Consider the following 23,252-nt stretch of genomic DNA (forward strand, 5'->3'; position numbering starts at 1 on the left):
AATTATGAATCACTGAATTAATAACAAACCGTTACATTTGAAGAGTACTGTTGTTACAGGTTTGGTAGCATTTAAGTTGTAGCTTTCTATTTGTTGCTCCACATCAACTAAATTGGGTGATTTGTTATCATTGTAGTAGTGGATATCCCTTTTTAATAACAGTTATAGGTGTCAGGATTTATACTGACAGTCTCTGTGTATCGGAAGATTAATTGATTTTAAACAGATGGTATTAGAAACTTTTATCTCTTTTCTGACATTAATTTTCATGCTTTTTAATAAAGGATATCTTAATGCCAAGATATGTATGAGTAGTACTATTTTGTTTTTTTCAAATTTCTTTGTATTTTAATTAACAGAACCAAATGGGCATTGAGACTAAAATTCTTTCTTCCTTTAAAATGATTCCTAGATTCCTTCAGAACAGGAATTGGGTGGGATGTTAGTATTGTGGGTAAATCATAGAACTATGTTTGCTTTATGGATATAGGACATCAGTTTTCACTGAAGTCTATGTTTCATCTTCCATGAATATTTCTTGAAGTGATTAAAAAACAAAGAAGGAATGCAATTTTTTTTTTTTTAAAGTAGGCTCCATACCCAATATGGGGCTTGAACTCATGACCCTGAGATCAAGAGTTGCATGCTCTACCAACTGAGCCAGCCAGGTGCTCCAAAAGCAATATACTTTTATGTTCTCCTTTTTTACCAGATACATACACACATCTTTTCACACACTTGTACAGCCTTGCATGTACTTACCTTGCATTCACATTTATGTACATACCTATACCTTTGCATACACATGTACCGTTTCATGTATGTATACCTCAAATGTGTATGCATCCTTGCACACACCTACCATTTATTTTATAAGGCTCTTGGACATTGTCTTGCATAAACATAGACTAACAGTATGAGGCAGAAATGCTTGAATTCGAAGGAGAGAACATCACTTTTAAGGATCTCTTTTTAGCCTGATACAGTTCACCTTTGAATTTGGGTTAATGGTGAATATTTTTTCAAAGAGGTGAGGTTTTGGAAACAGAAAATTGGGTTTCGATACTAAACCCCTAAAAGGGCAATTCTAACTTAGTATCTTTGGGGACTTCTTTTTTAACTTTATGATAACAAAAACTCTTACGAAAGCTTTGAAATTAAACTTTCATTAACTGATTGAAGGAGTTTCTAATTTTTTCTAAAGGATTCTAAAGTAGTTGGGTAAAAGAAGAATTTGGATACAAATTTTATTGTAAGCCAAACAATTTGTAACAAAGGGAAAGAGATTGTTTTTACCTGCATCAAATTGATAACTTATTCTTTGAAATCACTGTGCCTTTTCAAATACACCTTGTGTTTCCCATTGTTGTATTGCGTAGGGCCCAGCTCAGATGTCCTTGCTGATGAAGTTGAAGGCTTTTCCCCTTTTCCCCTCACCTATACTCGCTCTGCTCTGGTGCATTATTATGAGGCAGCACACTTTTGTGTCACTAAAAAAAATAATTGGACTTGAGTTTGAATACCGTCTTGCATAATACCTGATATTTATTGAACGCTTAATACATGCCAGGAATTATCCTGAATACTTTCAACTTATTAATTCATTTAGGCAAGTGATAGCCTCTTGGAGGTCCTAAACTCTGTAACAAATCTGATAAAATATATGGATACAGTTCCCAGAATAGCACACATTTTAGGTATACATGTGAAATTTTACAACTGATTTTAGGGGACCCTAAGCTAAAGTGTCCTAAATCTAAATCAGACCTTTGACAGTCACTGGAAGGATTGTCCAAACCTTTGAGAAATGCCATATTTGCAAGTAGAAATATAACATAAGTGATCCAGATATTTTTTCCTGAATGAGAATGTTCACTTCCTTTGCCTCTTAACCTTCTTTTCACTTTTTTTTTCAACCTTCTTTTCACTTTTAACACTAGTGCTTATAGATGACTATTTTGACAAGCCCCATTTTCCTAAAGAATACAAAAAGAGGTGTTCCAGTGATCTAACACAATGTCTCATGTTGAGAGTATTAAAAACTTTAGAAATAAGAATTAGCCCTTATTTTGTTTATTTAAAAAGGCAGTTTTGTATGTGGTGAAATTGATTCATAAAAATAGTGAAGTAGTTTTACTTGGAGTAGTATATTTCCAGGGTTCAGTTTTAGTGCCATAACTTCCCTTTCAACATTTTGTCCACTCCTGCATGCCCTCATTGAATAAAAATCAAATACTAAGTTCCACTCTGCATGTCACGTCCCTCTTCGGGTTCTAAACCCTTTCTTGTGCCTCACTGCTCTTAGCATAAAGTCCAGACCCAGTAGTTTGAGCCTTCTGGTTTTTTATCCCAACATGTTCTCCAGTGTTCTGCAGTTTGGCTCAGTACTTCTTTTTGTTGCTGTTAAAATGGGTTGTTCACTGTTATTTGAGTGTTCTGTCCATTTTTCACATTTTTGTTTAAATTGCTGGGTAGAGGCAGGGGGGAGTAGGTTAAAGTAATTGGCCTGTGGTCTGTTTCTCTCCTGATTACCAGCAGAACACTTCTGGGACAGAAAGAACACAGGTAGCCTGGTCTTTTCTCCTTATAAACTTGCTGATAATGTAATCTTTTAGTGAACGCAGACTAATGTTTACTATAAGCAGAGTCTTTATCTATGGAACACTTTGAGCAGGATGACTGGGTTGGCATTGCTTATGGTAAACAAACATAATCTGTGGATATTTGAAGTATATTTCTCTGAAGAATATAGAAGCGGTACCACTCTCTGGCATATAAAATTGAAGTATTTTATAATCAAATGCTCACCAATGTATGAGGTGACCCTTTTGCTTCACTTAGAGACCCCCCTACTTCGGACCAGAGAGTGCTGGCAGTGAGAGGGAAGGACCTGGGAAGAAATACCCAGGCTGTCCCGGACCTCTCCTGCTGTTTTTTGCCTGTGCCTCTTGATTGCTTATTCTCTTGATATTACTAGCAAAGTTATTATCAGTAAAATCTCTGAATTGAGTGTGCCTGACTTGACAGTCCAAACCGGTGTTGGCTCTCTGCTTTTCTCCGATGTTCATTTAAAAACTTAACCATACTACAGGGCCTAGTTGAGAAATCTCATTGGAACATCTAAACCTCTTCTAACCTATAGGGATCTTTCATTTTTCCAAACTCATTTTAGACTTTATTGTCTACATGAGTTGGCTGTGGCAGTTTTTAGATTGTTGACTTACCTCATTCTTGTTAACTTCCTGAAAAGTTGCTTAACTTTTTGTTATTCATGCTTCTACTCCTCCAGTAACCTCTAAGCTTAGGAACTGGGACCATGTTCACAGCTGTAGCTAGCCAAGATCCTTATACATTATAGGCCCTTATATGTTGTTAATTTGCTTTAGAGAAATGAAGGTCAAAAGGCGCAGCATTTGAGTAGTTGGGGCCATTCTTTTATAGTATTTAGATGTTTGCATCATGTTGATATTTGAAGGAAAAATGTAAAGAAAAAAATGAAACTTCTGAGAAAGTTATATTAAATTTTTATCAGTCATTATTTGTTATATATTTCATATCATTATAAACATACTCTGAATCATAGCAATACTATTTGTTTATCTTCTAGAGGGGCAGTTAAGACACATAAAAACTGGAGAACCATTTGTTTTTAACTACCGAGAAGACCTGCACAGGTGGAACCAGAAAAGATACGAAGCTCTAGGAGAGGTATGGTCATATATTCAACTTTAAACTTGTTTTTTTTTTTTTATTCAATTTTGAATAGTCAGAATAAAGGTTTTGAAGCTAAAGCTGTTCATGAAGTCTTTCTTTAAAAAAAAGTGATTTAAAAAATGTTTTGCATTTTTTGTTTGATTATTTCAGTGGTTATGTTTGAAACATATTCTCAGTTTCAAAGTTTATGTTTTTATGTAAACATATCCTTCCCATGATCTTAATATTTTGTAGTGAGTCACTACATCAGAAAAGAAATTCATGCCAAATTTTATCTTTTAAATGTTTTTAAGAGGTTGAATCCTCTGCCATGCCAGGAGGAATAAGTGTTCTTTTAAGTGCTTATCTTTAAAAAAAGAAAAGTGTTACCTATGTTAATTATATGAGGTGATGGATGTGTTGTTAATCTTGTTTATCATTCTCCAATGTATGTATATATCAAATCATCACAGTCAGTTATTCCTCAATAAAGGTTAAAAAAAAGGTGCTTATCTGTGTGAAGAAGATTGATACTAGTTTGGCTAATAAATTGGGTCTAACCTACTTAACGTTGACTTGATGAAGGCTTAGGCCTTGTGACTAGTTAGGTTCCTCACATGGTACCACTGGGAAGAACCCTTGAAAGTGTCATTTGTCATTCAGGTGAATGTTCTGTTAAACCAAAAGTTTTTTTCATTCTGTGTCATGGTAAGTAATTTTAATAAAATGCATATGGACACATTTGTTTAGTGTGATAACTATATACTACTTTAGTTCTCTAAGGAAAAGCTGAAGTTCCTATATTCCTGTTTTGATTCTTTAAAAAACTAGTCAGAATGAATTACTTGGTTAAACAGTAGCATAAAGAATATATGAAACTTAGTTTATGTTTGCTGGGCGACAGTTCTTCATGGATTGCATTTCCGCATGTGTCTGAGCAAAGACACTGACAGCTTTTGTTGTGGACTATCTTTTTGAGTGTGTTTGTATAGGAGACAGCTTGGAAGACAGAGATTGTGTCTTCCTCCAAGGCAGAGAGCAGATTTGTTTGCTATCCAAGAAAATGCTCTTCCCATCCCCCACTGGTGGCAAAGAATGAGCAGGTTTGCTAGCACCCCCCTTATGAGATTGGGGTTCATAAATTTTAAGGTTCCTCAGCTATGATAGAGTCCCACTGTGTGCTTAGTCTCTATCCTTAGCCTGTCCACATTGCCTTTTTGGGTTTTGAAGGACAAAAGAAAGAGATGGAAATAAGCTCATGTTGCTTGCTATATACCTTGAGTAATAAATTCTTTTGTCTCTGACACAGGAGTCTAGTGTCTTTTGGCAGTATCCATGAAATAGTAGCAGGCTAACTTGTTAGCTTGCAAACGGGATAAAATCTCAGGCCCTTCAAAGTTCTTGACATTGTTCTTTAGCATTTATAGCTTAAGTATAATTAATGCCCTGAATAATTTCTGCTGCACATGAGATGCTTGCCCATTTCCATGTGAATTAATTATATGCTGCAGGCTAATATTATGTTGATTCTAGAGTATCCATAGTATGTGACCTTACAGAAGAACTGGGGATGTTTGTTTTGTTTTGTTTTATTTTTAAATGGGGCTTACAGTTTACTCTTTTCCATGAGCCACAAATATTTGTTCACTTGGACAGGTGCTGTTCTCTAAACAAACTTTGTCCTTTTTGGCATCTGCATCTTTTTCACCCTTAACCTCTACCCCCTAGCATCATCTCTGTCAAAACTTAGCAACTGTGTCTTATTGGATTATCCATGTACAAGTGATTCCTTTTTTCTAGGATCTCCTACCTTACGTTCTTTGGACGTATGGATCATCACAGGTTTAATTTTTGGTGGCTCTTACTCCATGATAAAGTATTTTGAAGTTTCACTTTGACAATTATATATAGAGAGAAAATATTCTGCATTATCTAGATGCCCCACCTCCTGTACCTGCATCAACATTTGTGTTCATGATCAAGTTGGCCCCAAATGATCACCACAGGATTTTTTCTGTAATGCAGTGTACTTCAAATTTAGATCAGTGGACCCCTGAGCTTCAAGTACCAATCCCATTTACTTCCCGATATATTTATCAAAAGTAAATACAACCTTCTAGCATAAATTGTCACAATAAAAGATCCAAGGATTAGAGAAGGGAAGTCTGGTTGTTAGCATTTTGTTCCCTGCTATCTTGCTTCTCATGTCTTGTTTGAAATACTTGTTTTCGTTACTAATCTCACTGTTGAAGGTTGCTTATTAATTGAATTTCATTTCCTACTTTTTAGGATGGAGATGTATGAGTTCTAGTTACATACGAATAATGACAATTTTCACTATGGTACATTTGTTTGATGTTCATTACGGTGGGATTTAATAATGCATAGGTGGACCTTTTTGTCCATATTCCTTCATTTCCATTCCTGAGCTCTGCCTTCCATATTTAACCACCTTACTGTCCTTCATTCATACCTTGTCTTTTATCTCATGCTGTTTTTTGTCTTTGAAATGCCCTTGCTCCCTTGTTCATTATACCCCTACCTCCACCTGTGTTCAGGTTTTGGCTCTGATGTCTCCTAGGAAGCCTTCTCTCATCGCCTCTACCACTGTTTGTCTTTTTCTTTTCTCAATTTCCTTTGTTCTCATTCTCTTTTTCTGCCTATCTTGCCTTCTTCCAAAAACAAATTAAGGTGATTTTAAATGTGAATGTGCCATTTAGCAAGATTAAAAATTAAGTTAAAAATAATAAAATAGAATTAAAAAATGTTAGTAAACTAATGGCATGAGTTTGCTTCCTTTCTCTTAAATTTATTACAGTATTTTTTAATGCTTGTCTTTCAGCAGTTTGGGGAAATTTCCTGTGTTCTCATGGTAGTCGTTGAATAGTAAATGAGTATGATACAAATATGTAAACTATAAATTCTAGACCTATGCATTTTAGGAAATTTCTTGATTTTAGGAATTTGAACATAAAGATATATTTTCTTATTGGAAGAAAGGAGAATGATATGCTATTGATAATTTATGCCATTTGTAAACTAAGCAATTTTCAATTATTTTACTCTAATTCCCATTTAATTTCTAAGAATTTCAGACAATTATAGTTTTGCTGATTAAAATTATTTGATTAAAGGTAGTCTGTATTTGTGACATGTTGTGTTGGAAAATTTTTATTTCTTCATAGTCAAACTCTAGACTTAATTTGCTATAATTCAGAAAACAGAAGTTCTTGTATAACTGTCTAAAGTTCCTAGAAGACAAATAAGGTTTGCATTTAAATTCTGGAAAAATTTAGTACTTCATGTTACCAGTGAGGTCGCTAGTTGCAGTTAAGTGAGAACTTGTAAAAAGCATCTCACCACGTCCTGGACACAGAAACACTGAAGAACCTCCTTTCTCCTCATTGATGGATACGGTGGAATTCAGAAGATAGTGCAATTTGAGTTTATTGCCTAGGAGCCTGCCTTAATAAATAGCTTCTAATATGCTTAAGATGGAAGTTTTAAGGATACAGATTCTGACTTTAGCCAACGATCTAAACCAAAACCGTTTCTGGTTTTTTTTTTTCTTTTAGTTTGTTCCTACTAAATGTCGAGTTTTGTCTTCACTAGAAAGCTTCTATGTATGTTTCACAACTGCCGTTTTAGTTTATGTTTATTTCTCTCTTAAGGAGATTATTATAGCAGTCATTCAGCAGAAATTGTTTTTAAGACTTGCTCCTGAAATGCTCTGTCATTTCTATGTAAATTAAACTTATTGTGTAAGTAAAATAAACTGAGATGTCAGTTTGTTTTTAGAATGCAGTTCCATAACTACACAAAAGAATACTCTTTGCATTCACATAGTTACGTTTTTATAGTCAAATGCTTTTGCTAATATGTCTTTTTTTTTTTACTATCTACATATAGCTTGATAAAAATATATAGCCTATAATAAGTTTGGATAATGTATCTAAATTTAGAAAGATACTGTCAGGGTTTAAGGATGTGGGAGAGTGGTGTGAAAGGGTAATTTTCAAAATGAAATTCTTCAGTGTATATACTGGAGTTGAATGCCAGAGAATAATGTTTCTGGTAGGCTCAATCAGGAAGACTCCAAAGGCTATCATGTTAAGTAGTAAGTAGAATTTAGGCTTTAGGCGTCATTTGTAAAACCCAGCATGTAATTTGTGAAATTTTCCCAACTATCTCTTTCATGTCAATGCTGAATTACTATTAATTACTATTCATTTTCTTAACTAATTTCAGTCTTTGCATTTCCTTTAATATTTATCTTAATTACCTTTTTAAGAATTAATAAATTGTCGGGGCACCTGGGTGGCACAGCAGTTAAGCGTCTGCCTTCGGCTCAGGGCGTGATCCCAGTGTTATGGGATCGAGCCCCACATCAGGCTCTTCCGCTAATAGCCTGCTTCTTCCTCTCCCACTCCCCCTGCTTGTGTTCCCTCTCTCTCTGGCTGTCTCTATCTCTGTCGAATAAATAAATAAAATCTTTAAAAAAAAAAGAATTAATAAATTGTCAATGTGCTTAATAAGAGAATAGCAGTGATTAGATAGTCTTATAAGCATGGCTTTTTATTCTTGACTAGAATCACACAAAAACAACTAAGGGCATATTTTTTTTTTCACCTGTGAAGCCATCTGGTCCTATACTTACATTTGTTGGGAGTTTTTTGATTACTGATTCAGTTTCTTTGCAGGTGTCAATCTGTTCAAATTTTCTATGTCTTGCTCTTTCAGTTTTGGTAATTTAATGTTTCTAGGAATTTACCTATTTCTTCTAGGTTGTCCAGTTTGTTGGTGTATAGCTTTTCATAATCTCTTATAATTGTTTGTATTTCTCTGGTGTTGGTTGTTATTTCTCCTCTCTCATTTGTGATTTTATTTGAGTCCTTTCTCTTTTCTTTTTGCTAAATCTGGCTAGAGATTTATGTTTTATTGATTTTTTTTTTCCCCAAGAACCAGCTCCTGGTTTTATTGATCTGATTATTTTAGTTTCTATATTATATATTTCTGCCCTAGTCTTTATTATTTCTTTCCTTCTACTGGCTTTAGGCTTCATTTGTTGTTCTTTTTCTAGCTCCATTAGGTGTTATGTTAGGTTGTTTATTTAAGATTTTTCTTGCTTCTTGAGGTAGACCTGTATTGCCATATACTTTCCTCTTAGAACCACTTTTGCTGCTTCAAGGAGATTTTGTACCTTTGGGTTTTCATTTTCATTTTTCTCCATGTAATTTTTTACTTCTTCTTTGATTTCTTGGTTTTCTCTGATCCTTACTTGTCTCTCATGTTTTTCTGATTTTCTTTAGTGATATATTTGGATTTCTTTCTCTTTATTCTTTGCATTTTTATTAATGGCTTTTGATTTTGGTTACCATTAGGTTTGTATATATACTCTTCAGCATATAGCAGTCTATTAAGTTGATAGTCATTTAAGTTTGAACCCATTCTTTCCTCTTCTCCTCCCCACAATTTAAGGATATTTTATATCCTTTTATTTTGTGAGTTCCTTGACTGATTTTTTACAGGAATATTTCTTTTTTCTGCTTTTGTGTTTGCTGCCTTTATACTGTCACTTTTGGTCTCTCCTTTTCACTCAAACAGTCCCCTTTAACATTTTTTGTACAGCTGGTTTAGTGGTCATGAACTCCTTTAGCTTTTGTTTCTTTGGGAAACTCTTTATCTCTCCTTTTATTCTGAATGATAGCCTTGCTGGATATAGTATTCTTGGCTGCAGACTTTTCCCGTTCAGCACTTTGAATATATCATGCCACTGCCTTTTGGCTTGCCGCGTTCTGTTGAAAAATCTCCTACTAGCCTTATGGGTTTTCCCTTATAAGTTAATGTCTTCTTTGTCTTGTTTCTTTTTTAAGATTTTTTAAGATTTTTTTCTTTATCACTATATTTTGCCAATTTAATTACAACATGTCTTGGTGTTCGCCTGCTTTTGTTGATTTTGATGGGAGTTCTCTGTGCCTTTTGGATCTGGATGTCTGTTTCCTTCCCCAGATTAGGGAAGTTTTCACTTATTATTTCTTCAAATAAATTTTCTGCCCCCTTTTCTCTGTCTTCTTTTGAAACTCCTATAATGTGAATATTATTACATTTGATATAGTCACTAAGTTCCCTAAGTCTGTTCTCATTTTGCATAATTGTTCTTTCTCTCTTTTGTTCAGCTTCATGGCTTTCCCTTACTTTGTCTTCTGTGTCACCAGTTCACGCCTATGCTTCTTCCAGTCTGCTGTTCATTGCGTCAAGCATGTTTTTAATCTCATTTATTTCACTCTACATCTCTGAATCTTTTTTTAAGTCTTTTATCTCTGTGTTAAGGGTCTCACTGATGTCTTCCATTCTTTTCTCAAGTCCAGTGAGTATCCTTATGATTGCTGCTTTAAATTCTCCATTAGTCATGTTATTTATAACTCTTTTGTTTAGATCTCAGGCCATGACCATATCTTGTTCTTTCATTTGGGATAAATTCCTCTGTCTTCTCATTTTGTTTAAGTCTCTGTGTGCTTCTCTGTATTAGCAAAGCCAGGTATGTCTCCTGTTACTGAAAGTAATAGCTTTATAAAGAAGAGGTCATGTAATGCCTGGGGCCTGGCACTTTTGGGAGTGTCTCTGGTGTGTTCTGAGTGTGCTATACTGTTGTGTTCCGGCTGCTGTGTCCTTCAGGCCAGTTGCCTGCAGTGACTCTTCTTGTCTGCTGTTGGTACTGTTTGGTCCCTGGCCAGAATGTGGTGAGTTTTAACTAGGTGTGCTCTAGTCTGCTTGTGAAATGAGACCTGTCACCACCTCCACCAGAACTGAGGCCCTGCAGAACTCTATTGTTGGGAGATGTGGTGTAAGCAGGGGTTTATGCTGGTCTCCTGTTGGAGGGGCCCACTGGGCTGGGACTGACACAAGTGTGACTGGAAAGGCAATTCCATGGACTGCAGGCAGGTGAGGCTTAGTTTAAGTAAGTTAGGCAGCCAGTGTTCATGCTTTGGTGCTTCCCATAGGTGGCTTGTGTTTATGGTGAGGGATGGGGGAGAGAAATGGCATTGGCCAGCTCCTTTATTCCAGGAGCCCTGTATTTATGAATGCTGCCTCTTAGCAACATGCTCCGAGAAGAGAAATAATCTCCCCACTATGTGAACCAGGTGTTCTTAAGATCAATGTTTCCATGCTCACTGCCCCCCCCCTTGTTCGCCAGCCTTCTTTTCAAGAGTACTGCAATGCCATCCAGGCTCTATCCCAGCCAAGCCCACTAATCTTTAGAACTCCAGGCATTAAGGGGTTGCTGGTTCTAAGAACTCAGGAAATTCAACCCCTCTCATTTTCCAAGCCAACGGCTATGGAGAAATACTCTCCTGTGCATTCCCCTGTATGCTCCTCTCTCTCACCCTTTCTCTGTGACCACAGCTCCCTCCCCTCTACAGCAGCCATGATCTTCTTCTCTCCTAAACCATGTCTCCGCACTTCCTACCTTCTTTCTGTGTGTTTTGTTTTATTTTGTTTTTTTGTTTTTAGGATTTTGTTTGTTTTTTTATCTCCCTTTAGTTGTGGAGTTTGTTCTGTCAGTGGTCAGGTTGATTTCTGGGATAATTAGGATGATTTGATAGTTACCAAGTTGTATTTGTGGGTTGGGGTGAGCCTAGGGTCCTCCTACTCCACTGCCATCTTCCTCTCCTAGGGTTTTTTCCAGTGGCCATATTTAGGTACCTGGAATAGGAGCAACTTAAGGAACAATAATATAAATTATCATTTTAATATTAAAATCTTTAAATACAATGTGATTGTGTATAATTAATATCTTCATATAATGTGAAATTCACAGATCTTATGTTCTGATAGAAAAGAATGGCTAGCCATCCAGAAATATGGGTCCTAGTTTTGGTCAATACTAACTGTATGACTTCAGAAAAATGTTTTTGATCCCCCACTATAAAGTGCAAATAAAATTATTCATACAGTGGTGATGAATTAGTAAGATACATACATATGATATCATTTTATATTCTTAAATATGCCATGCAAGTGTTAGGAGTATGAAATAAAAATAGAACTGCTCTGTTTAAGATTTATAACTTACCTTTATTATTAATATTATAAAGGTTTAATTTCTAGTTATTCTTTTCCCCTTTCTCTCTTAGTCTACTTATTACTGACATCAAATTTAACTTCTTTTTTTTTTTTAAGATTTTATTTACTTATTTGACAGAGAGAGAGACAGCAAGAGAGGGAACACAAGCAGGGGGAGTGGGAGAGGGAGAAGCAGGCTTCCCACTGAGCAGGGAGCCCAATGTGGGGCTCGATCCCAGGACCCTGGGATCATGACCTGAGCCAAAGGCAGACGCTTAATGACTGAGCCACGCAGGCACCCCTCAAATTTAACTTCTGTGGTAGAGATGAAGAACTGACCATCAGCCCAGAGTTGGTTAGCATTTTCCTTTGACTTCCATCTCTCTTTAGCATCCATTCTTATAAGTGGTATACTATATAGCTAGGGTGGTATTAGTAATTACACATCTTAGAATTGAAGAAGTAGTCACTGAAATAATGAGAAAACCCAACTGAGAAAAACTGTAAGCCTCTCAAAAACAATGTGGCATTGACATATGAGCAAACACAGACCCAACTGAATAGAATATAAAGCCCACAAATACTTTGGAAGTTCAAATACACATGGAAATATAGTTTATATTATAGCACAGTTGTAAATCACTGGGGGAAAAGGAACTTTAAGTAATTAATAATCATTTGTAAGAATATAAAATTTGACCAATAATCACAGTGTACACCAGAATGAACTCCAAATTGATCAAAGTTCTAAATGCAAAAAATTAAATAAAACTATGAACCCAGTAGCATTGATCATATTTTTTTAATGTTTTTTTATTATATTCTGTTAGTCACCATACAGTACATCCCTGGTTTTTGATGTAAAGTTCAATGATTCATTAGTTGCATATAACACCCAGTGCTCCATGCAGTACGTGCCCCCCCACCACCACCCATCACCAGTCCATCCTGTTCCCCCACCCCCCTCCCCTCTGAAGCCCTCAGTTTGTTTCTCAGAGTCCATAGTCTCCCATGCTTCACTCCCCCTTCTGATTACCCCCCTTTGTTTATCCATTTCTTCCCCTACCGATCTTCCTAGTTCTTATGTTCCATAGATGAGAGAAATCATATGATAATTGTCTTTCTCTGCTTGACTTATTTCACTTAGCATTATCTCCTCCAGTGCCATCCATGTTGCAGCAAATGTTGAGAACTCGTTCTTTCTGATAGCTGAGTAATATTCCATTGTGTATATGGACCACAACTTCTTAATCCAGTCATCTGTTGAAGGGCATATCGGTTCCTTCCATGATTTAACTATTGTGGACAATGCTGCTGTGAACATTGGGGTGCATATGGCCCTTCTCTTCACTACGTCTGTATCGTTGGGGTAAATACCCAGTAGTGCAATGGCTGGGTCATAGGGTAGCTCAATTTTTAACTTTTTAAGGGACCTCCACACTGTTTTCCAACTTGCATTCCCACCAACAGTGTAGGAGGGATCCCCTTTCTCCACATTCTCTCCAGCAATTGTTGTTTCTTGCCTTGTCAATTTTTGTCATTCTAACTGGCGTAAGGTGGTATCTTAGTGTGGTTTTGATTTGAATTTGATTCAATTTTTGTCATTCTAACTGGCGTAAGGTGGTATCTTAGTGTAGTTTTGATTTGATGGCTAATGATTTTGAACATTTTTTCATGTGTCTGTTAGCCATTTGTATGTCTTCATTGGAAAAGTGTCTGTTCATATCTTCTGCCCATTTTATGATTTATTTGTTTCTTGCGTATTGAGTTTGAGAAGTTCTTTGTAGATCTTGGATACCAGTCTTTTATCTGTAGTATCATTTGCAAATATCTTCTGCCATTCCGTGGGCTGCCTGTTTTCTTGACTATTTCCTTGGCTGTGCAGAAGCTTTTTATCTTGATGAAGTCCCACAAGTTCATTTTACCTTCTGTTTCTCTTGCCTTTGAAGATGTGTCATGAAAAAGGTTGCTTTGGTCGATGTCATAGAGGTTGCTGCCTATGTTCTCCTCTAGGATTTTGATGGATTCCTGTCTCACAGTGAGGTCTTTCATCCATTTGGAGTTTATCTTTGTGTATGGTGTGAGAGAGTGGTCAAGTTTCATTCTTTTGCATGTAGCTGTCCAATTTTCCCAGCACCATTTATTGAAGAGACTGTCTTTTTTCCCCCAGACATTTTTTCCTGCTTTATCAAAGATTAGTTGCCCAAAGAGCCAAGGGTCCATTTCTGGGTTCTCTATTCTGATCCATTGGTCTGTGTGTCTATTTGTGTGCCAGTACCATGCTGTCTTTGTGATCACAGCTTTGAAGTACAGCTTGAAATCCGGCATTGTGATGCCCCCAGCTTTGTTTTTCCTTTTCAACAGTTCTTTGGCGATTCGGGGCCTTTTCTGGTTACATACGAATTTAAGGACTATTTGTTTCAGTTCTTTGAAAAGTGTCATTGGTATTTTCATCAGGATAGCATTGAAAGTGTAGAGTGCTCTGGGTAGCATGGACATTTTTACTATGTTAATTCTTCCGATCCATGAGCATGGAATATTTTTCCATCTTTTTGTGTCTTCTTCAATGTCTTTCAAGAGTGATTATAGTTTCTAGAATATAGATCCTTTATGTCTCTGGTTAAGTTAATTCCAAGGTAACGTATGGTTTTTGATGCTATTGTAAATGGGATGGATTCCCTAATTTCTCTTTCTTCAGTCTCATTATTCGTGTATAGAAATGCAACTGATTTCTGAGCATTGATTTTGTATCCTGCCACATTACTGAATTGCTCTATAACTTCTAATAGTTTGGGAGTGGATTCTTTTGGGTTTTCCATATAGAGTATCATGTCATCTGCGAAGAGAGACAGTTTGACTTCTTCTTTGCTGATTTGGATACCTTTTATCCCTTTTTGTTGTCTGATTTCTGTTGCAAGGACTTCTAGTACTATGTTGAATAATAGTAGGGAGAGTGGGCATCCTTGTCTTGTTCCTGATCTTAAGGGAAAGGCTTCCATCTTTTCCCCATTGAGAATGATATTTGCTGTAGGCTTTTCATAGGTGGTTTTTATGAAATTAAGGAATGCACCCTCTATCCCTACACTCTGAAGGGTTTTAATCAGGAAAGGATGCTGTTTTGTCAAATGCTTTTTCTGCATCTATTGAGAGAATCATATGATTTTTGAATTTTTCCTTCTGGATAAAATCTAAGACACTGATAGATTTGTGAATGTTGAACCACCCTTGCATCCCGGGGATTAATCCCACTTGGTCATGATGGATAATCCTTTTAATGTACTGTTGGATTCTATTAGCCAGGATCTTGTTGAGGATTTTGGCGTCCATATTCATCAGGGAAATCGGTCTGTAATTCTCCTTTTTGATGCTGTCTTTGCCTGGTTTGGGGATCAAGGTAATATTGGCCTCATAGGATGAGTTTGGTAGCTTTCCTTCTGTTTCTATTTTTTGAAATAGCTTTAGGAGAATAGGTATTATTTATTCTTTGAATGTTTGGTAGAATTCCCCAGGAAAACCATCCGGGCCTGGAGTTTTGTTTTTTGGAAGGTGGTTTATCACTGACTCAATCTCTTCATAATTAATTGGCCGATTTAAAAAATCAATTTCTTCCTGTTTCAGTCTTGGTAGTTTATAGGTTTCCAGGAAGTCCTCCATCTCTTCCAGATTGCTTAATTTATTGGCATAAAGCTGTTGATAAAAGTTTCTAATAATCCTTCCAATTTCATTGGTGTTGGTTGTGACCTCTCCTTTTTCATTCATAATTTTATTAATTTGGGTCCTTTCTCTATTCTTTTGGGTTAGTCTTGCCAGTGGCTGTCAATTCTATTAATTCTCTCAAAGAACCAGCTTCTAGTTCTGTTGATCTGCTCTACTGTGCTCCTGGTTTCTAATTCATTGATTTCTGCTCTAATCCTCGTCAGCTTCTTCCTCGTGCGTGGATTAGACCTGTCCCTCTGTTGCTGCTCCAGCTTCTTGAGGTGAGAATATAAAAACTGCATTTTAGATTTTTCTATTCTTTTGAGTGAGGCTTGGATAGCTATGTACTTTCCCCTTAGGACTGCCTTTGCAGTGTCCCATAGGTGTTGGACCATTGTGTTTTCATTCTCGTTGGTCTCCATAAATTGTTTAAATTGATTTTTGATTTCCTGGTTTATTGAATCATTCCTGAGCAGGATGGTTCTTAGTCTCCAAGTGTTTGAGTTTCTTCCAAATTTTTCCTTGTGGTTGAGTTCCAATTTCAGAGCGTTGTGGTCTGAGAATATGCAGGGAATAATTTCAGTCCTTTGGTATCGGTTGAGACCTGTTTTGTGACCTAGAACATGGTCTATTCTTGAGAATGTTCCATGGGCATTAGAATAGAATGAGTATTCTTTGGTTCTGGTGTGTAGTGTTCTATATATATCTATGAGGTCCAGCTCGTCGAGTATGGCATTCAAAGCCCTTGTTTCTTTGTCAATTTTCTGCATGGGTGCTCTGTCTATTTCTGATAGTGGAGTGTTGAGGTCCCCTACTATTAACGTATTTTTATCTATATGACTCTTTATTCTGGTTAAGAGTTGGCTTGTGTATCTTGCTGCTCCCCTGTTGGGGACATATATATTTATAATTGTCATATCCACTTGTTGGATACATCCTTTAAGAATAATATAGTGCCCTTCTCTGTCTCTAACTATACTCTTTAGTTTAAAATCCAATCTGTCTGATACGAGAATTGCTACCCCAGCTTTCTTTTGAGGTTCATTGGGGTGAAAGATGGTATTCCATCCCTTTACTTTCAGTCTGGATGTATCTTTAGGTTCAAAATGAGTTTCTTGTAGACAGCAAATGGATGGGTCATGTCTTTTTATCCAATCTTCAACCCTGTGGCATTTTATGGGAGCATTTAGGCCATTTACATTGAGACTGATTATTGAGAGATAAGATTTTAATGATGCCATGTTGCCAGTAAAGTCTTTGTTTCTATAGATTGTGACTTTCTGTTCTGTATCACTCTTGGGGCCTTTTTACTTTTATAGAACCCCCCTTAATATCTCCTGTAGGACTCATTTCATGGTTACGAAATTGGTCAGTGACTGGCAATTCTGGAAGGTCTTTATTTCTCCATCAATTCTGAATGACAGCCTCGCTGGATAAAGGATCCTTGGCTGCATGTTTTTCTCTGAAAGAGCTTTAAAAATGCCCCCCCCCCCCAACCGTTTCTCTCATTCCAGGTCTGTGTAGACAGGTGTGACGCAATTCTGATAGCTTTGCTTTGGTACGTGAGATATTTCTTTGCCCTGGCCGCTTTCAATACTGTATCCTTGGATCTGATATTTCGAATTGCACTATGACGTGACGTGGCGTAGGTTTGTCGTGGTTGAGCTTGGGAGGGGTCCTCTCTGCCTCTTGGACAGGAATGTTTGTTTCCTTTGCTAGATTAGGGATGTTTTCAGCTACAATTTGTTCAAATATCTCTTCTAGACCTCTGTTTTTCTCCACCCCCTCGGGGATGCCGATGATTCTGACATTGGAACGTTTCATTGAGTCAGTAATCTCCCGTAACCTACATTCATGAGAATGGATTTTTTTGAGTCCAGATTCTATTTTAGCTTTCTCTTCTACTAACCCATCCTCCAATTCATTGATACGGTCTTCTGCCTCATTCACCCTGGCCATCAGAGCCTCTAGTTTGGACTGCATTTGGCTCATAGAATTTTTAATTTCTGCCAGATTCACTCTCATTTCCGCCCTTAGAGATTCTATATTGTCATTAACATTTTCGTTAATACTTTTTTCAAGTCTACACATCATCTTGACCATTGTTACTCTGAATTCCATTTCTGATAATTTGGTTATATCCATATCCATTAGTTCTGTGGCAGAGGCCACAGACTCGTTTTTTTTTGTTTGTTTGTTTGTTTTTTTTTTTTTTTTTTTTTGCTTGGGGGGATTTCTCCTTCTCGTCATTCTGATGAGATGTTGCAGGTTTGTCCAGAGCCCAAATTATTGTCCGGGACCCAGGCCGTGCGCCCTTGTTTTATAGGGATTTTAGGGATGTGGGCTTCTTGATTTTTCAGCCTGCCTTCTGGGGGAGGGGCCTGCCATGCCGATACTCAGGCAGCCCTGTTTGGGTAGAGTCTCTGTGTCCCCTGAGAGGGGGGATGGGGATTGGCACACTGTGAGCTGGTATTTCCAGGCTTTTGTTCTCTGGCGGCTTTTCCTGGCGCTTTGCTGTGCCTCTTCTGAGAGTCAGAGCAGCAGTGGCCGAATCTCAGCCTCTGTCTCAGAACAGAGGGATCACGGACCGTTCTCCACTGATGTTCTGGCCACTTTAACTCTGTTTCTGTTGGTGCTGCTCAACCCTGCAGCGTCTAGGGATATGCACTTAACACCCGGCGTCCCAGTTCTCACTTCCAGGGCCGGCGCATCTCTGTCCTTTGTGTTTCTAACGCCGCCAGCCGCTGGCCGCCAGCCGCCCCCTCCTGCTCCCAGAGCTCCCGGTCTCAGTCTGGTTCCAGTGAGCGCACTGGAGCTCCGTTTCAGTCTGGTGGCGCACTCCCGGCTCACAGTCTCAGTCTGCTGTCTCGCAGGTGCCGGTCCGCGAGTCCATCCGTTCCCACGTGCAGGTGGCTACCACTTCCTGGCACCCAAACACAGCGGCTCCTTCCCCCTTCCATTTATCTTCTGATATCTGTGCATGGTTTCACGGCTCCCTGCTTCGTACCTCAATAATCAGCGCTGGAGATGTTCATTTGTAGAGATCCAGATGTATCCTCCTGTGTCTCAGGCTGATTCCGTGGATGTTCAGGCTGGTCTGGTACCTATACAGCTCGATTCAGGGGACCGGCTGAAAAAGGGGTCCCCTACTCCTCTGCCATCTTAACTCCTCCTGATCATATTTTTGAAATACCAACCCAGTATCAATGATTGTGGTTTTGAAATACTACTTCCTATTAAAATAATACAAATTCTTTGGAGAAATGTTGGAGTCCAGTGTGCGGCCAAAAACAAATGACTTGAATCTGGAATATCTTGTCATATCAGAAAGCAGGGATGTTGCCAGAGAATATTAGCTCCTGTAAAACTTGAAAAGAAAAAGCCCCTTCCAAAAACAAAAAAAACAAAGAAAACAAAACAAAACAAAATAACACCAATAATCCACAGAAATCCCCAACAGTGGGCAAATATGCATGAACAATCAGTTCAGGGAAAATAATGCAAATAGCCTTTAAACATATGAAAAGACGTTAAAATTCACTCATAACAAGAAACATGTTAATGAAGGCTGTGCTAAAGTAATATTTCTCGTCTGTCAGGTTGAGAAAGATCCTATAAGCTTGATGGCACACTCAGTAGATGGGGCTGTAGTGAGAAAGAACCTTTCATATGTTACTGGTAGTTTTGTAAAATAAAGTGGTATAATCTCTTTAAATGAGAAATTGCCAATATCTTATAAAATTACAGATGCATTTTCCCTTTTGTGTGAGAAAGGGGGGAAAATGCATATATAATGTTATATGTTTATTTTTGTGAAAAAAACTGGAAAAATCACCTCAAAATTAATAATATTTATCTATGGGGTATTTGGAGGAATGAGATGAAGGGATGGCATTGAGAAATCTCTAATACTTTTTTTTTTTACACTTTTGATTTTTGAACCATTGTAGATTTCAATATTTTAGAAAAAAAAAAACCATACTACAAAATTTGAAAGAAGATGTAGTGTATATCTAGTTAGTAATGTAACAAAAGAGAAAAAAGAATTATTTCTAATGTCTTTTGGATACAATACTTGGTACTTCCTTTGTTGGATTTGTCCTGTGGTTGAGAATGGGCAGTAAAATGTTAAAATGAACTCAGTGGTTTTATTGTTAATAGTGATATTGGTATAGTAATGTTGATGCTATTTTATTAACATGGTGTATTAAAACAAATAAGTAAATATGTAAATGTAATTGTGAACTATGATTTTCAGGATTAGATAAAAGAGATACAAACTGTAACAAAGCAGTTAGGAAAACCCATGCAGAGAAAAGTTTAAATTTTGGAATATCACTAGAAACTCATTACGTTTTAAAAAATATATTTCCTAGTTCTGCCCACTAAAAAGGCTTGGAGGTAGTGGCTTCCTCTTAACGATGAGTACACTTAATGGCAACATCTTGGTGTCTAAATGCATTGCTTAGTATAAGGAGTCAAGCAAGAGTCATTGGAGAGAAGGCTGATTCCAGATCAGGGACTGGGAAAATACAAGATAAGCCTCGCACATTATATTTTACCGTAAAGGAAACACTTAATCTAATGGAGGTGTGTGAAAAGGACAGAGGAGCCAATCTGAAAGGGCTTCTTTTGGCCAAAATTGAGACAATTTGAGGATAAAGCAGAATAAAGGTTCTAGTGATTATAAAACATTTAAAAAGTTATCATTTCTTAATTTTTTAAAAATATAGTTAATTTGCCATCATCAGATGGAAACTATGTAAAAATTGGTAATCAAAGGGAAGGAATTAAGCAGCTAGTCTTATAAGGAACTGTAGTTCATTTGCGGGTGAGGAAGGAATGCTCTTCTTTACCAAAGAATACTGGCTAGTAAAAGTAGTAAATATGACAGAATTAGAAAATCACCATTCTGCCACCTATGGTAGCATAATTCTTAAAATGTTTTTTGAGGATTCACATTTTCTGCTTACTCAATCAAACACTAATCTAGGTACTATTGTGAAGGGACTTTGCAGATGTAATTAAGATTACTATTCAGCTGACCTTAATATAGAGAGGTTATTCTGGATTTTCTGGGCAGACCCAAATGCAATTATATGAGTTATTTAAAACTGACAAGAAGGGCAGAACAGTCAGAGACAGAGATTTGACAGAAGAGGAATTTGTAAGAGATGCATCAGAAGGGAAGCCAGAGAGGTCCAAACATGAGGAGGATTCAACATGTCATTGCTGGCCCGAGATATAGGTAGGGCCCACGTTCTAGGACCATATAGAAGCTTGTGGGAGCTAAGGGTGTCCATGTACTAATAGCCTTTAAGGAAATGGGGATCTCAGGCCTGCAACTTCAGTGAACTGGCTGTTGCCAACTATCTGAAGGAGCTTGGAAGCAGACTCCTTCCAAAATTTCCTGATAAGAACCCGTAGGCTGACACCTTGATTTTGGTCTTGAGCAGAGAAACCAGCGTAGACTTGTGATCTACAGATTGTGAGATGCTAAATTGTGTTGTTTACAGCTGTTATAAGTTTTTGATAGTTTTATTTCATTAATACTAGAAAACTAAGTACAGCCCTTCCATGAAATAATTGATTCAGATAATGCTTATCAGTGGATGCTAATTTCATTAGGTGAAAGGATGTGAGGGACTGTTTGCACAGTATATTTGCATAGTTCTGAAGTATCACCTCAGAGTTTTCTTGCAATTGTAAAGGGAAAAATATGTACGTTTAAATAGAGATCTAACTACGGGCACTTAAGTGAACAGTTAGTATTACTAGTAATAGAATAACTTGACATTTATGTTTCTTCTCATGTGATGCAATTTGAAGTACAAAGCATTAACTGAATAGTCTGGTTATATATGCTGAATCTGACTCTAATCAGATCTTAAAAGATTTTTAAATTTAATTTATTTGAGAGAGAGAGAGAGGGAGAGAGAGAGAGGACAAGCGAGGGGTAGGGGCAGAAGGATAGGGAGAAGCAGACTCTCCACTTAGCAGGGAGCCCGACAAGAGGCTCGATCCCAGGACTCTGGAATCATGGCCTGAGCCGAAAGCAGATGTTTAACTGACTGAGCCATCCAAGTGCCCCCAAAGCATGTTATTTTTAAATGCTTCTTAAGAAAGAGAAGATAAAAGCCTGTAGAAATAAAAAGAAAGCATATATGGCAAAATGTTGTTAACAGTTGTTCAATCAAAGGGAGTAAATGTAAAGTTATTATATTATTTTCCAGCTTTTCTATATGTTTGAAAAGTTTCACAGATATATGGGGGGGGGAATAGAAGATGACTGGAAACTTGAAGGAGCATCTTTTATGTGAGTGGGGCTTGTTCATTGGCAGGCTTTACTTAGTGTTCTTGGATAGTACTGTTTTCTTTGGGACCCTTCAAAGATTAGAATCTGGAATACTTTTCTCAGGGATACACCATCCATTCTAGTTTCTTGAGTTGTCTTCAAATAGTTTGTGCCATTTTTTTAGAGATAGCTTCCTTAGTATTTTGCCTCGGGCATAAATGCATTTGGAGTCTCAGAGGGAATGAACTAGGTCTGTTGAGTGTTGTGACAGGATTTTCTCTTGCTCTTACATGTCTTACTACATCTGCCAGGAATGCAAGGCCCTGCCTGCTTTTTGCGTAACCATTTCTCAGAGTTGTGTTTGTGTCATCTTGAGGGATAAGATGAGACAAAGAACAGGATTGCTTACAGCTTGCTCTAAAATGGTAGGTTCCCCAACTTCATATCCCTCACCTTTACGTCAAACCATATGAGCACAGCATCCATCTAGGCTCATACCATGCTACCCCCCAGGAATTTGGGATCCAGGGAACCAATGCAAACATCCCTATGCTATGTCATGATTAATAAAGTCCTTTGTCTATGACCCAGAAGTTCTGAGTCTGCTGTCAGCATCCATGTAACAGGCTAACAGATTAGTTCGTAACCATGGCAAAATCAAATCTCAGACTTTGTTAAGTCTTCAGTAGATAGATCTTCAGTAATCCCTCTGTTTTCAGTCTGACTTCTTCACTGGGCCTGCATTTTCTAAGTCTGAAGCCCCTGGGGTTCTACTAGGCCAATAACCTGGGTTCTCAGTTTTAATGAATGTTATTACCATTCATCCAGTTATGTAAGTCAGAAAGTTCCTAAATCCTTTCACTTTTCATATTTAACTTGCAACCAGGTCTTGTTCTTTTACCTTCTTAGCATGACATCTTTCTCCACCTCCACTGCTATCAGTTCCACTTAGGTATCTATCATCTCTTAACTAAATTGCTACATTGCAGCCGTGGAACTGAATTGTGCCCCTCTCCCAGAATTCACATGTTGAAGCCCTAAGCCCTAAATGTTATTGTATTTGGAGATTGGACTTTTAGGAGGTAATTAAGGTTAAATGAGGTCATAAGGGTGGGGTCCTAATCTGATAGGATTGGTGGCCTTACATGAAAAAGGAGAGAGAGAGAGAGATCCCCCCACACACACACATACTGAGGGAAGGCCATGTGAGGAAATAGCAAGAAGGTGGCTGTCTGCAAGCCAGCAAGAGAGCTTCTACTAGGGAACCTAATCAGCTAGTAACTTGATCTCATCCAGAAACATGAGAAATAAATTTCTGTTGTTTAAGCCACCTAGGCTATGGTACTTTGTTAATGGCAGCCTAATCAGACCCAGGCACTGACCTCCAATGTGGTCCATCCATGCTGGTTTCCCTCCCCTCATTTCTATCCCTTTGACCTTGTTCTTACCACTGCTACCAGAGGTATCTTTTAAAAATGGAGCTGTGATCAAGTTTGCCTATTTT

At 37.5% G+C, this 23,252-nt stretch overlaps 1 protein-coding gene across 9 annotated transcripts in view; it reads left to right on the plus strand.

Annotated features, from left to right (window-relative positions):
- The window catches only part of ARB2A (ARB2 cotranscriptional regulator A), a 422,367-nt gene that overhangs the window by 43,021 nt on the left and 356,094 nt on the right, over positions 1-23,252 (plus strand). For all 9 annotated transcript variants that reach the window (XM_087861977.1, XM_045796280.2, XM_087861983.1 and 6 more), the window contains one exon: positions 3,608-3,708. In XM_087861977.1, the coding sequence (XP_087718103.1) occupies positions 3,608-3,708 (101 nt within the window). The remainder of the gene's footprint in view (positions 1-3,607; positions 3,709-23,252) is intronic.

Source organism: Ursus americanus, chromosome 5 (genome assembly GCF_024610735.1).
Source record: "Ursus americanus isolate L20-20 chromosome 5, mUrsAme1.1.p, whole genome shotgun sequence".
In the NCBI taxonomy this organism is placed as follows: Eukaryota; Metazoa; Chordata; class Mammalia; order Carnivora; family Ursidae; genus Ursus; species Ursus americanus.